This window comes from Marmota monax, unplaced genomic scaffold (assembly GCF_021218885.2).
Source record: "Marmota monax isolate L192 unplaced genomic scaffold, Marmota_monax_Labrador192_F-V1.1 WCK01_AAM20220418_F8-fsc00020, whole genome shotgun sequence".
Classification (NCBI taxonomy): Eukaryota; Metazoa; Chordata; class Mammalia; order Rodentia; family Sciuridae; genus Marmota; species Marmota monax.
This window is the reverse complement of record NW_026692912.1, coordinates 22,527,730-22,542,901: the sequence shown is the minus strand read 5'-3', so window position 1 is coordinate 22,542,901 and position 15,172 is coordinate 22,527,730. Positions and strand designations below refer to the sequence as shown.

The window sequence follows — 15,172 nt, the reverse complement described above, 5'->3', positions numbered from 1 at the left end:
AGGAAGGAGAGAGAGAGGTAGGAAATGGGTGTTGCTTTTTATAGTCTTGAGATTTTGTGTACAGAATCATCTTTGTGTATCTTCTCAGTTACAGCAGCTTTTAATATTTTGCTAGTGCACTAGATTAACCTGTGCTGGAAGGAAAATGCCTTGACTCCAGCTAAACCATCCAGCTTGCCCTATAATGCACACCTGCCAGGGACATTTATTCTGGTTCACTACTTGCAATGTTACAGAGAAAAAGAGAATTTAAACTCATCTAGACTCCTAAGAAATGGAAACAATAAAACAATTCTACCTATTGAGCCAGACATAATCTTAGCGCCCTGTGCCCATATGCAATGCTACTCAATAGATTGAAAAAGGAAAGTGAGATGACTTAGAGTCAGCATATCCCCTTTCCCTAGGAGGTTCCTGGTTTAGGAGGCCTACATCTATCGGGTACGAGGCTCTGAGCATGTGCGAACCAGGAGAGGAAAGCAATGCCAGTCTTAGGGCAACTGCGAGGGCCCCAACAGTCAAGACACCCTCTGGCTGGTTTATACAACACTCTGTAGAGCAAAAGTCACAAAGAATGAAGAACTGGTTCACAAATATTAGAGGGTGAGGGGTCAGACCAGGCAAAAGACCTGGTGCTAAGGCTCTACGTAGCTCACAGCCTGATAGGCCCTCTCTTCCAGCACTGCCCAGGTAAAGGAGACGTTAACTCTTGAGAAGAAGTTGATTAGCTTGTCCAGGTGGGATGCATGTCTGCTCCTAAAGCCTGGCTTATGAAGGAGATGGCCGTGAGGCACCCTGCAGGGTTAAGGAAGAGGCAGTACCTTGTGTATTTGGTAACAGAAAAGCTCCCCAGGTGTGGCGACCTCCCAGATCTTTGTCCTGTTGAAGCGTATGATGTGTGTCCAGACTGCAGCCCAGACTGACAGTGTTCGGGGACCGTTTTGCCCTTCCATTTCTCCCCATTTGGGGAAGGAGGAAGAAGAGTGAAAGGAAAAGTAAATAAAATAAACTTACTCAATACTTTCTGGGGTTCCGGTAAGTACACAGGGCCTCTCTGGAATCCCAGAACTCTCTATAAGAAGAACCAAGAAGATGAGGTGTGTTGGTGGGCATCAGCGACTGTGTGCCTTTGCCTCTGTGTGCAGACTGTCTCTCTGGTGCTGGGTCCTACACCAGCTCCACAGAAGCCCAGTCTCCCCAAAAGGACAGTCTCCTCTGCATGGGGATGGAACACGAAGCTGGCAGCTCCACCCTAGGTTCTCAAACTGGAAACAAGTCCCACAGGGAGGTGGCAGGACACAGAGGTATGCAGATGAGAATTAGCCACCAGCCTCAGCTTTGCTCTGACCCGCCCACAAGCTAGTCATCCCTGGAGTCACTGTGGCATGCCATTCCTCAGTTTCTCCACCTGTAGAGCAGTTTAACGGTCACACAATCGCAAACAGCTCTGAGACACGCTGCTAAGGAACTTAACGGTAAGTACCCATGACTACTACCAGTTATTGCATGAATATCCAAAGAGATCAGTAACAGCTACGTGGAGCTGGTCCTGGGCCATTTGACAAGAGAGGAAAATCTTTCTTTCCAGCTGCCCATGTGATGCTTCAGTTTGTTCCTAAAAAAGTACTTCTTAAAATCCTTCCTCAAAAACTTGAAAGAGAAATAGCCACCAGCAGTTAATGCTTTCAAGATACGGTAAAGACACCTCTTTAACATTAGGACGTTCTTCTAGTTGAATGTCCTCTAGACCCCTTCCTCCCCAATGGAAAGAGTTCAAACTCATATGAGATGATAAAAAAATAAAAACTGTTCTTCAATCCATCTCTCTACATATTGCGTGGTCAAAACCGACCCTGCCAGGAAAGGTCCTGAAATGTGTATGAAACAGGCTAATTCAACCAAAACCACAGGTGTCCTCTTTCCACAATGGGAAGGATAGCTCACCGGGGGGCCAGGATGCAGTCCCCACTGTGTCTGGCGTAATATTCTGGTGCAGAAAACATAGCTGGCAGGTGCTAGGAAGGAGCCATGCCTGGCCACAGAGCTGTGGAGGGTCCACCCCAGAAGCCAGACCGAAGTCCTATCTCTGGACTGGCTTTTGCTTTGGTGCTTATGTGGGAGTCCAACTCCAGAGGTGCAAGGAGACAGCAATCACATATACTTACCAAAACCCCCAAACTTCTAAGCAACAAGCAAAGGTACCAACTCTGGAAAACTGTGCAAAATACTTATTTCTATCAAATGGAGATCTGTGAAAAAGAAGCCCTTACCTGAAGCAATCTGAATTTTGCAACCAGATTCTGCTTGAATCCGCGAAATCTGCTCACCTCCCCTGCCGATAACTGAAACAAATTGAACAGAGTCAGAATGTACCTCTCATTCTGTATTTAACCATGCACGAATGACATAATTAATTCAACAGTTACACTTCACCCACTGCTCACTACAAATTAAGTTGGCCCCTGTGAGCCCATCTCAACTCTCTGGGCACTACACCAAAGGAAACTGCATATGAAGCACAGCAGATAGATACAGGGTATTGTAGCTGGAGCGGGGGGCAAGGGTGTCTATGACCCTAAGCTCTGGTCTCTCCCTTGGCCTGGAGAGAAATCTGCAGCACTTTAGGTATGTGGGGAACATACATGCGAAGTATTCTACTACAGGTGACATGCAAAGAAAAAAAAGAAGATGGGAATTAGAGGATAAGTGGATAATGTGGATACTTACTAAATCCAACCATTTTATCAGGCACCTTGAATTCTTCTGTTATTACTGCCCTAAAAACAAAGAATATTTTGGAAAAAATATAGAGTATAGAATTCTGCAGCCACTCTAGACTCCCCAGCTTCCCAAACTGGCAATTTTCAAGGGTTAAAATAAATTGCGCAATTTAGCCAACGAATCACAAGCTTCTACAGAGAGCCATCAATGAACCTTTGGTCAATGGCTATTTCAAAACCAGCGTCTTCGTCTCCTTATGTCAGAGAAAGAAACTTCTGGGCCACAAGCCCCCACCCTCCATTCTGTATACAGATGCTTAACTTATACCTCACCAGGTCCTCCCTCAGCCTGAGGCATCAATCCCAGGGTCTTTCCTTACAGATCCTCTGGGGCCTGGGGAGATGTGTAGACTTCTATTACAGTGTTCTCGCTAGACCAGCGATATTCAACTTTACTTTGACATTCCTGATCTCCCAGCCTTTTTTATGGTTTTCTGGCCTCTCTCCAATTTATCTGTTTTTTTAAGGTGAAATGCCCCAAATGAAACCAGTATCCAGCAGAGGCCTAATCAGTGTTGACCAGAACAGAATGATCACCTCACTTACTCTGCAAAGTACTTCCGTTAAATGCTATCTCACCTATTATGTCCAATCCCCCTCCACTGCAAAACAAACAATAAAAAACAAAAATCCTACACACACACACACACACACACACACACCCCTGCACTGCCTCTTTCAAACAAAACAGGGATCATGGACAATATCCAATTTGCCCAACACCCCAGAAAGCAATTAAATCTAAACATGTACCTTGGGAAGAAGCTAAATCCAAGTAGTTTTTTTTTTTTTTTTTTAAAAAAAGCAAGCACTTCTAAACATCTTTCACACAGCTGGATTTGTCCACACCATGGAAAGGACTGAATGAAGTGTGGGTTTGAGGCAAGAGCAGTGCTTAGAAGAAATGCAAGAGCATCCACAGCTCTTGCTGCTAAATCCCTGAGAGGCAGCAATACCTCCTCCAGGAGCTCCTGTCCTCGGGCCTGGCTGCAAGGACCAGCTTGTCTCCTCCCTCAGGATGTGTGTTTTCACCCCAAATCAGGCAGTTCCCAGCTTACTAATCAGCAGTGCCGTGGAAGCCGACACCAACCCTTGTTGGCCTAACATCCTGCGGCAGACGCTGGGTCCCTGTCAGGAGGCGAATCCTGATTGTTCCAGGATGACAGCACTCCTGTGTGCGTGACTGAGAGGCTGCTGCTCCCATCGCATGGAGCACAAGCTGTCTACTCTCAGAAAACATTACGCGGGAATTGACTAGAGGGTCTTCAACACACAACACAAAATGTCACGGAGCTCGGGCAGCTCCTTGGCCCTCAGGAACAACATCAGCAGACTCTGGGGAAGAGATGTAGAGACAAGCTGCTTTGGGCTTCTTGGAAGAAAAGGTTCTTTTCTAAACGTGAGGCTGAACTCTGACTACCACGTTTGGCACAGACATTTTGGAAAGAAACATCCTAAGTATGGCGTAGGACAGCCAGTGTTTCATTCCTCATTTAAATTATCTTAATTCATTAACAAAACAAAGCAAACAAGGAATCAGCAAGAAAACCCAAGATAAATGTCTGGGTTAATTAATACCTGATGATTTCTAGAAACTCCCCAACATTCAAGCAGAACATAGAGGGTAAAACATATCCACACAAGTCAAGGTCAAGGGATCTAGGTGTCAGTAAGATTCCTCATTAAAGAGAAAGAATGGCTCAGTTTCCTGTGTCCTACTTCCTTTTTTAAGAATAACAGTGAAGCCATAATAGCCTATCCTTACTGCTGGCCTACAGATCTTTACAGCTTTCTAAATCCTCAACACCAACAGAAGGAAGGCTGAGGGAAACAGGCAGAGGACTCACCAGACAGCTAGCTGAGGTTCTCTGGCAAGTAAGACCCTGTCCCCATGCTGGGGCTAGAACCCTGGTTTCTGGCCTCCCCAGCCACGCACTCCCTGAGCACCATCAGCACCTCCAGTGGGCCAAGACCCCAAACTCTTCCCCAGTGAAGAAGCTAAGAATTCATAAAACACTGGGAAAGCCATAAAACCAGGTGGGACAACGTCATATTCTTTCCTTTTAAATTAAACATGTTGGAAGAAAAGAGCAGCTCCAACACGCTGGAAGTCATTTAAGTTTTTGTACAAAACACCTGCTTTTTAATATCTTGTATCAGACCATCCCTTGGGCTTATACTGTCTTGGAAAGGGCTGGCAAAAACCTGGAGTTTTAAAGAAATCTAGCCCACGGTTTCTCTCACACTCCCAACCTCTGACTTTCTAACACTCTAGTACAGATGGTGGATCAATAAACAATTAGAAATGATCAATAAATAATAAAACATAACCCACTGCTTACCTTTGATGTACCAAGGCCCCTAACTGGTTACCTACTGTGGCAAAGAGAAAGAGAAAAGAAAAATCAAAGCATTAGCACGGATAAACTAACTTCATCCTTGTACGAGTTCTTACCATTTCGGGGGGGAAGGAAGGCAGAAAGAAAGCAAACAGTAATTTAGGCTCAGTGGCTGAAATGAATGCGTTATATGATATGAAACAGGAGGGGACGTCTTGATCAACAGTCTCTAACCCAGTGTCCAGCTGAATGCAGGATAAGAAATTGATCTGTGTGTCCACATGCTGAGAGGCCTGGGAGAAAATCCTGCTCGCTTAAATCCCTCTAACTTCCTACCTCCCTCCTGCTCTGGATCCAAACTCAATGTAAAGACTGAGCGGCTCCTTCTCTCTCTTTTAAAAACAAATGAGAAGATTTACCCTTCTGGAAGCATTGTTAAGGACTGCTCCAGGCAGCTGCAGTCACTAAGAACAGGCACATATGTTCCTGGCAGCCACAGGGAGGGGACAGCCCCCAGGCTCCCACCCGTTTCAGAAGGGCACAAGCAGCTCCAAGGGGATCAGGCCTCCTCCCTCCCAGGCCTCTTCCCTGGCCCACCATGGCCCTCCAAACACATGGGGTGGACACGAAGAGTACAGCCGCCTCTGAAGCCCATTTCACAGAGACAACAGTGCCAAACAGCCTCTTATTAAAACCAACTCTGTAATCACATTCCCACAAAACCACTTTAGCTACGCTTTGTGTTCCAATTTCTCCTCTTTCAGCTATTGATGAGTGTCTCCTTCACCAACCATCAGCAAAAAATGATTCTGTGGCATTTCTCTCCTGGAAAATGCAGCTTAGAAAACATATCCAGCAGACAATGAAAAAATCTAAGAACCAAACATATTACAAAGAACTCAATGTATCTTACAAGATGCTAAAAAGAGCATTCAAAAATATGTCTTTGGGGAAAGTCATTACAAGGATAGATAAGAGGTAAGTGGGAAAGGATCAATGACATCAACTTCAGGACAAAGAGCAAAAAGGTCTAACATATATACAGAACTCCAACTGCTCTTCTTCCTGTTCAAATGTGACCCTGTCATTCTCTGGATAGTAGCTGGTCATAGAGACAAAAGGAAAAGGAACCAGATAATGACATTCTGGAAGAAGAAAAAGCAGAGAGAAACTATGTTCCAAAAGGTAAAGAGAGCTGATGAGTTTGCTGAAGCTATTGATCCAGAAATACCATATTTCTTCTGATCAATAGCAAAATAATGGTCTGCAGCCAAAACATCGACACTATACACTGTTAATCTGCTTATCTCAGGGATAAGAGAAATGTTTTTTAATTGACTTAAATTTTCTTTTCGCACACCCAGTTTTTTTTTTTTTTTAGTTGTAGTTGAACACAATATCTTTACTTTATTTATGTTTATCTGGTGCTGAGGAGCGCACCCAGGGCCTCTCACCTGCGAGGCGAGCACTCTACCGCTGAGCCACAACCCCAGCCCGCACACCCAGTTTTAATGTCACAAATGCTCTCAGTTTGGATTGGCAGTGCTCACGAGTCCCATTTCACATACACAATCCCCAGCTTGGAAAGACTCAGCCCTGCACTGTCCACCACCAAAGGCAGTGGGAATAAAAAGAATGCACTGAAGGAGGTCCAGGCAGAGTGCCTGCAGGTCTGCTTAGCTGCTCCTTTCTGAGTCAAGTTCAGCTTTCCCAATTACCACCAGAATTTCTCTTCTAGAAGGTAAATAATCCATTGAAGAAGAACTAAATATCTTGAAACAGGGCCATGGAAGAGAGGTACCTATTGCCCCAACATGCAATGAGGTCAGAGGGCAGCTCCTGGTCCAGTGGGCTACTGGGTTAGAGACATCAAGAGGACAATGCTCTGGGCTGGGGATGTGTCTCAAACGGTAATGTGCTCGCCTGGCTGGCGTGCGTGCGTGCATGCGGGCGGCCCAGGTTCGATCCTCAGCACCACATACAAACAGATGTTGTGTCCGCCCAAAACTAAAAAAAATAAATATTAAAAAATTCTCCCTCTGTCTCTCACCTCTCTCTTAAAAAAAAAAAAAAAGAGGACAATGCTCTTCAGGTATGTCTGTCTAGACGAAAAGCCATGGCAACAGCACAGGGCACCGCTGCAGTGGGGGACTTCAGGAGACTCTAGAGAACACTCAAAGTCTTCTGTTAAAGGCCACTCCAAATTCTGTGCTCGCCACAGAAATGGAAATGCCTTTTTGTTGGCAACGTATGTGTCACAGAGGCTCTGCGCAACAGCGGCACCTCTGACAGCCAGCTGCTCTGCTGACAGGTGGAGATGCTCAGAGACTGAACATAAAATTGCACTCGCCACCATCCCAAAGATGCAAGGACTACTGAGGCCACACCACCCAAAACAAAACCAAACGATATGCAGAGTACCCGCTCTCTGAGTTGGCAGACCTTGAGAAGGACAAACACTCTCCCTTGTCCAGGAAAAGGCTGTGGCCCAATGCTAAAGCATGTGACCTAAAGCTTGGTTCCCTTAGGCAGCATTCCCAAATTGGTGCCCAAAAATGAAAACCAGCAGTGAGATGAAGGGTCACTGGGCACTCATACAGCAAACTGATATGTCCAGCTCCAGGGACAGGTGACTTCTCCTCAGTCTGCAGGGAGGCAGATGGGATGTCTATCAAGTTCAATTTAATGGTAACTACAGTCATTTTACTGTAAAGAAGGAAAAATGCTGAATAAAATCAGTCCTATTTCCTGTTAATGGTGCATGCTGGTTGACAACGCCTCGTCTTGCTTCAAAGTTCCCCTCAGCTCAATTTCAGCACACACGCACACGGGGTGGCTCTCATTTACCCTGCACACGACATAATAGGAAGCTGCCTGGGCTACATATGGGAAAATGAACTTCTTGTGGAAAAGAGGCTTCCTACAATATAAGAAATTCTTTCTGAAGAGTAATACTCTGCCAATTTCAATAATGATCTTTAAAAAATGCAGCAAGGTGGCCAGACATATTCTTTCCTATTAGTGAGGAGGAAAAAAAAAAGAAGAAGAAGAAAAAAAAAGACCAGGCTTCATTCTTCTCCCCTAGAAGAAATGCTAACAAAGTATTACTGGGCCACAGACCTGACTTTATAACAGGCATCAATTTTAATAGACGCTCTCCTCTCCCCCAAACCCCAAGGAACAGAAGTACCAATTACTCCTCACGACAGCTCAGACAACACGGCTGGCATCACGCGCAGAAGGGCAGGTGAGCAGCGCAGCCAGGGGAGGAATGTCAACAGTTCTTGTGTGACTGACAAAAACACACCGACCCTCCCTCTTCAGATCTGGAAAACATCCTCCACTCAGCCCCTTCCTTGGATCTCCATCCCTTCTGACTCTGACCAGTCCTCTCCCAGGCCCCGGCTAAGGCAGGGACACAGCATTAGCTAGGGAGACACAAAGGCGGAATTCCTGTGTCCTGGGCAGCAGCTCTGCCCCGGGCCACCCAACACCACCTTGCTGAGTTCAGCGGAAAGGCCTATGGAAGTTCTCTGTTAGTAATTTTGTGAATTATTTTTTAAGTGAGAGAAAAGTTTACCTCAATAACACCACTCCTCCTTGTAGTCTACGAGCCTTTGCAAGTGGGAAAGACCCCTGGTGCCTCATCTGTCTGGTCCACTCTGTCCTCTAAGAATGCTCCCAGAGGCCTTCTTGCCATTCCCATTTCAGCACTTGCAGGGAGAGCAAGGGATCCTGCGCTCCAGCCAACCCTCAGCACCTAGGCCCATGTCAACTCTGCATCCATCCCCACCCTTCATCTTAGAGGTTTCCACACCGCCTTTCAGGTGCTGAACACTGTGCTAGGGTTCTGAGAATTAAATCATCAACAAGGTAAATCTTTGCCCTCAGAAGCTGAGCATCCGGTGGGGAAAGGAGAAAGTGCTCGCTCAGAACTAACCCAGCCTCCAGGAGTGAGGATGCCTTGAGGCCTGCACCCTCCCTAGCACAAGCAATGGAGCGCCACTGAGAGCAGAGTGCTTCTGTGACATTACCTTCACAGCACTAGGCCGTATTTTCACTTCAGTCAGTGGTCATGAAATCAACAGAGCAGTCACAAGGCGCTATACTAAAAGTGAAAGAGAAAATGAAATACCACATATAATAAGAATATGCATTTAATAAACCTCTTAGTTAAATGTTTTAATGTGCACACCAACTAGTTCTGATGGAAAAATGATTAACTCATGTCGTATTTTAATTTTTCTTCTTGAAAAAATTTGTATTTTGAGAGAGAATCTTGCTAAATTGCCTATGCTGGCCTTGAACTTATGATGCTCCTGTCTCAGTAAATGGTACTTTAAAAAGTTCGAAAATACCTTGATATAACCCTCCTAAAAAATTTTGTGGGCTGAGACTGTGGCTCAGTGGTAGAGTGCTTGCCTAGTATGAGTGAGGCACTAGGTTCAATTCTCAGCACCACATATAAACAAAGTCTGTTGACAACTAAAAACATATTTTTTAAAAAAAAATTAGTGACAATAGTACTATTAGCTCTATCCTACAAGTGAGGAATAGAGGCTCAGACACATTAAGCAACCTACCCCAAATCACACAGCAAACAACTGGCAGGGCTAGGATTTAAACCCCAGCCTATCAGATTTTGGATTCCCATTTCCAAGCAGTAGTGTCTTACATCACATGAGACAGAGGTCAAGGTTCAAATCTCCCTTATGTCATATTAGATATTTGGCTGAGTCAAAATTACTTTTCCAGACCTCTGTGTTCTTATCTATACAACTGGAGTGTAAGCTTCATGCTTCCTTGTAGCTGTGACCTTTTCTCATTCTGTCCAGGGCCTCCTCCAACATTCAATCCCTAGCCCCCCCGCCCTGCCCCCGGCAATCACTGATCTACTGTCCATTCCAAAAATGTTATGCCAAGAGAATAACACAATGTGTAGTCTTTGGGGACTGCCTTTCTGCCCGTGGCACACAGCACAGCTCCCTGGAAACTCAGCCAAGTTGCTGCAGGTCCCCTGTACCACCAGCCTGTTCCTGGGCTGCTCAGTCTCACACCAGCACTGTCTGTCTAACCCTTCACTTGCTCAAGGACGTCTGGGTGTTTGCAGTCTGGGGCTGTTATGAATAAAGCTGTGACAAGGATTTGCGGACAGGTATTTTTTTTTTTTTTTTTTTTTTAGTGAATGTTAAGTTTGCATTTCTTGGGGATAAAGGCCCAGGAGTACAACTTGGGGTTGTATGACAAGTACATGCTAAGTTCTGTAGGACTGTAAAACTGTCTCCTGGACAGGCTGTACCATCAAGATAAATCCTGATGCTCCTGTAGAGTGCAAGGCACAGTGGCACACACCTGTAATCCTACCAACTTAGCAAGATCTGTCTCAAAATAAAAAAATAAAAAGGGCTGGGGATGTATCTCAATGGTAGAGTACCCCTGGTTCTTCTATCCCTGGTACCAAAAATAAACAAAGAACGGGGGGGCCTCCTGCAGTGATATTGATGTTCAGCCAGGGTAGAAAGACATTTTGGTTAACATATTTCCTAAAAGAATTGGAAAAAACTAGGAAACCTCTTTGAATTTGATACCTATGATTTCTTCTCCAGACTGATGGTTGTAAGGCACGCAACAGGTACTGCCTGTGAGCTCCAGTTACAGCTCTGTCACAGCACTCCTGCAGCAGATTTAGCCCATTTGTTTTTGGGGAAATGCCCACTATTCCACCTCGCTGGCTAAGCCAACTGTCAACCAACCAGTCAGTTCACACTCTGCCAGGAAAAAGAATCTCACTTCCTTTTTCCACCTCACACATACATGTGTCCATTTGACCACCACCTCAACTCTGAATTGTAATCCTGACTCGTACAGATGGAGGGAGGAACAGGGTCCAGTAGGGCAGGGCGCAGAGCCTCTGCCAGGAGTTATTATCTGGATAAAATTCAGACTCTGCTTCAGTGTTCCCCACCAAGACTGTGAACAGTGTTCACAGTGCCCCTGCACTGTGTCTCCTGGGGACTCTCCACCCTGAGTCCTTGACTTACCAACCAAACCAAGGAAGGGGAATTCAACAAGTGTGCGGCAAGGAGAAGGCCATGCAGGGCAGATACAATTCCCAGAGGTCCATTTCAAGGAAGAAGGAAGCTGAAGAGCCAGAAGCTAACAGAGAATTAGCCAAAGCTAATAGAGAATGCCTCTATTGGCCCATGCATGCCCACCCAACCCCAGAAGTCTTCACGCAGCAGCGTGAAAAGGAGGGCCAGAGAACTGCCTAACTTGCTTCACCTCCGGCAAAGGCAAATCTCTCCCAGCCCCATGACTCTCGGCAGAGGTGTCTCAGTTTTGGTTTCCACCCCTCCAGCACCCTCTACCACCCTCCATTCAGGGAAAGGACCAGCATCACAGCACTTCATTTTTCCATCTCCCAAGACTGGCACACGCAGGCTCCAGGTAGAGTGGGTCCCGCGCAGCAGCCTCCCGACCACCCACTTCAGCCCCCTCAGCCCTTAGCCTCAAGGCAGCAAGCAGTGTAACAGCGAGTTTCCTCTTCACTCCTCTTTTTCTCTTTCTCCATGCCCTGTGACACAAGTGATGAAACAAAAACTTGTAAAGGAGCACAAGTATTCTGTTCTCATCTGACAGCACACGCAGGAACCTTTCCTTCACTTCCCAAAACAGCAAAAGAACGAGACAGTGTGGGTCTACACCACTTACTCATCGCAGACAGTCTCTGGTAGAGAAGGTGGGCCTATTTCAAAGTCACTTGCAAGCTTCTGCTTCCTCCCCCAGTGGCAGGAACCCAAAGTTCTGGTTCTGGTGTCTACTTCACACAGACGGGAAGGTGAGGGGGGGTTGTTTAATTCAACCCAAGAAGCCCCAGGGCTTCTGAAGCCCTCTGGGAAGGACATTGGGGGGGCGCTGCACTCCTTGACTATGGGGAGGGTCAAGCGACTTCTCCCTCTATCAAAACTCTGGGTTAAACAGAAGCAACACCTGGTTTCTCAAGCAGCCAGGCAGGTACACAGTGGACCCTGAGAGGCTGAGAAGAGTGGAGGGAGGGCAGCCTCTGTATGCTTTCCTAAAGGAAGAAAAAGAAAGGCTTGAGCTCATTCATGAGCTGATGCTAGACCAGGGCTGGCAGACTGCCTGAGGGCAGCTGCCTGCTTTTGTAAATAACATACTACTGAAATACAGCCATGTTCATCTGCCACGTGTTTACCTATCATCCGTGGCTGCTTCTGAGTTCCAATGGCACAGCTCAGGAGGTGCAAGCCAAAAATATTTACAACCTGGTCTCTTTTAAGAAAAAGCTTTCCGGACAGGCACAGCAGGGCACGCCCATAATCCCAGTGACTTGAGGCAGGGGCAGGAGGATTGCAAGTTCAAGGTCAAGTTGGGGAAAGCACCCAGACCCGGCCTCAAAATAAAAGAAAAAAGGGTACTTGCCCATGGACAAAACCCTGGGTTCCATCCCTACTGCTGCAACAAAAACTTGTCAATGTGCAATTAAGTCCAAATCTATATTTCTAAAACGCTCAGCTCATACTGTCCTCTTAAACTTGAAGCTTACTTTTTACAAAACATTAAAGATGCTAAACACAGCATATGACAGGGTAAAGTAAAGCAGGAGAGTTACTTGTTTCACTCTCCAAGGCACAAGGGAAATGAAGAGTCTCTGATCATGTTGAATGTGGTAGGAGAGGAGCATCATGGGCCCTGGTGCCTGCATAACAAAAGAGGGGATGCTGTGTGCCACCAAAAGGGGACAAAAACTAGTTTGGAGGACCAGCCCCGAATGTGTTTTACTATACACTGGTGAAGTGGGTGTGTGAGAAAAGGAAAAAACAGCAAAGGGAAAGGAGGGAAGAATGAAAAAGAAGGAGAGAAGATGAAGCAGCTAGGGAGCTTGGAAGCCAGGCACCAAAAATGTCGAAAGAAGTTTCTAGAAGGAAGTCACATCAACTCTTTTTTTTTTTTTTTGCTACTGGGAATGGAACCCAGAGGTACCTAACCACTGAACCACACCCCCAGCCTTGTTCTGTATTATACTTAGAGACAAGGTCTCATTGAGTTGCTTAGGGCATCCAGTTGCTGTGGCTGGCTTTGGACTTGTGATCCTCTTGCCTTAGCCTCCCAAGCCATGGGGATTACCGGTGTGCACCATGGCACCTGGTAAGTCACATCAATTCTGAGACCTGAAAGTGAGTGAGAGATGGCCAGGTAAAGAACTGGCGAGGGGATAACTTTCAGGAAGAGCAAAGAGAAGAGATGCCTAGGCTGTAGTGGTGAGCACAGGACTAGGAAAAGAAACTAGAAAGGCAGGGAGGCCATTGCCAGCTTAGGAAGATCTGGACCTCTGACTGCTGGAAGCTGCAGTAGTCCTAAAGGAGACACAGGATACATCAGCGTGGCTGCAGGAAGAGGCTCCAGCTGCAGCATGAAGAAAGTACTGTATGGGAGAGGTGCCATAGAGAGACCAGAGCAGGATTTGTGAATTGCTGAGGTACCAAACACACATCTCAAAGACTGTAAGAAAGTTCAGGTGTCAAGACTGAAGATGCTACGGTACAAATGATTTGATGTGAAGCTGGAGGGCTGTGGAATGACTGCTCTTGCTGAGGAAGGGAACCTAGGCAGGCCCTGAAAGCTGAGCTCCAAATTCCTTGCTTGGTCCCAAGCAGGATCAGGAACTAGCAATCTCACAGACAGCTCAAAATTGTCACTCTCTGGAATGCAATTAAACCAAGCCCCCTTGTACACCAAGAACCAACCTGTCCCCTATTGCACTGCCTCACACAATTCATCTTCCAGTTTATGTTTGAAAATCTCAACTGTCCTGAGTCAAGTCTACAGTAAGGTTCTTTCTAGTTAAAGTAAAGTGCTTTTAAGTGAATAACATCTCCAAAAAGTTTTAAGTGATTGAACTTCAACCTCCTAAAGGTTAAAGAACCCTGCTTCACAGTTAAATCAGAAAGTTCACATTGCTAAAGAAGCGATCTGGTGAGCATCTATCACGAAACCCCAAGCCAAACCAAACAAGAACCTGCAAAACCTTTGGAAATCTTTAATGCTAGGAAAAAAGTGTTGACATTCCTGCTTCTGGTTCTGTATCCAGGCTCTGGGATTTTCTAAATTCTTATTGCAATGACAGCAAGACTTGCAAGACTCAGAAAGCTATCAGGTTAACAGAGGACATCACTTCCCCCAACAGGGTCTGTGTGTTCATATACCTAACTCAAGACACAGAGAACTGGCCCAGTACCTTTATTCCCATTAGAACATATCTGACAAAGACCAGGCCAAGAGGCCCCAAAAGCTCAGGTTCCTAAGGTTCTTGCTGAGCTATTCAATAGCAAGCCCGAACTCTACAAGGAAAAAACTTGGAGAAATGTGTAAGTCTGTTATTTAACAATGATCAACAGAAAGATTAGTTTTATCATCTGGGATGTAGAATGTAAGAAGCCTGAGGAAAAAATGTCTTGTTCTTCAATACAGTTTCCATTGTTACAGAAGACAAGACGTCCAGAGATGATGACAAATCCGACAGGACACACATCACAGTATCCAGTGGGAGAGTGGCCCATTCCCACTGTAAGAAGGCTTAACATGTAGAGAGGAAAACAGAAATTGCGTTCATTTTGTTTATGAGTATTTATTCTTCAAAAGGCAAACAGGTTAAAAATATGCATTTCGAAATATCAGGTGAAGACACATGATATAATAATGAACTTGGTTTTTAAGTATGATTCTGGCTGTTGGTCAACTACATCTGTCTGCTACCCAGTTCTCCCTTATCGATAGATTCGGAACCTTTTACTGATTTCTTTCAAATGGATACACAAAGGACTGATGGGAGAAAGATGTCTGCACAATGCAGGAGAGGGGTTTCATTTGCAAATATTTAGGTGGTCCTTATGCAAAGGACACAGGTACTCTTACCTGTTCACTGTGTGCCTAAGGTTTGACACTTCAACTCTGCGGAAAACAAGGCTGAATTGTCATGAAAGACTGATGAGTTGTGAGATGTATCGATCCTGACTTCTGGAAACACTGGGC

General features: G+C 45.7%; 1 protein-coding gene across 2 annotated transcripts in view; it reads right to left on the bottom strand.

The window, feature by feature from the left end:
- The window catches only part of Fubp3 (far upstream element binding protein 3), a 48,610-nt gene that overhangs the window by 19,697 nt on the left and 13,741 nt on the right, over nucleotides 1–15,172 (bottom strand). The window contains exons 3-6 of one of the 2 annotated variants that reach the window (XM_046451516.2): nucleotides 5,123–5,156; nucleotides 2,728–2,777; nucleotides 2,271–2,342; nucleotides 1,015–1,072 (exon numbers count right to left, since the gene is read on the bottom strand). In XM_046451516.2, coding sequence (XP_046307472.1) covers nucleotides 1,015–1,072; nucleotides 2,271–2,342; nucleotides 2,728–2,777; nucleotides 5,123–5,156 — 214 coding nt within the window. The remainder of the gene's footprint in view (nucleotides 1–1,014; nucleotides 1,073–2,270; nucleotides 2,343–2,727; nucleotides 2,778–5,122; nucleotides 5,157–15,172) is intronic. The other variant, XM_046451517.2, reaches the window with a different exon arrangement.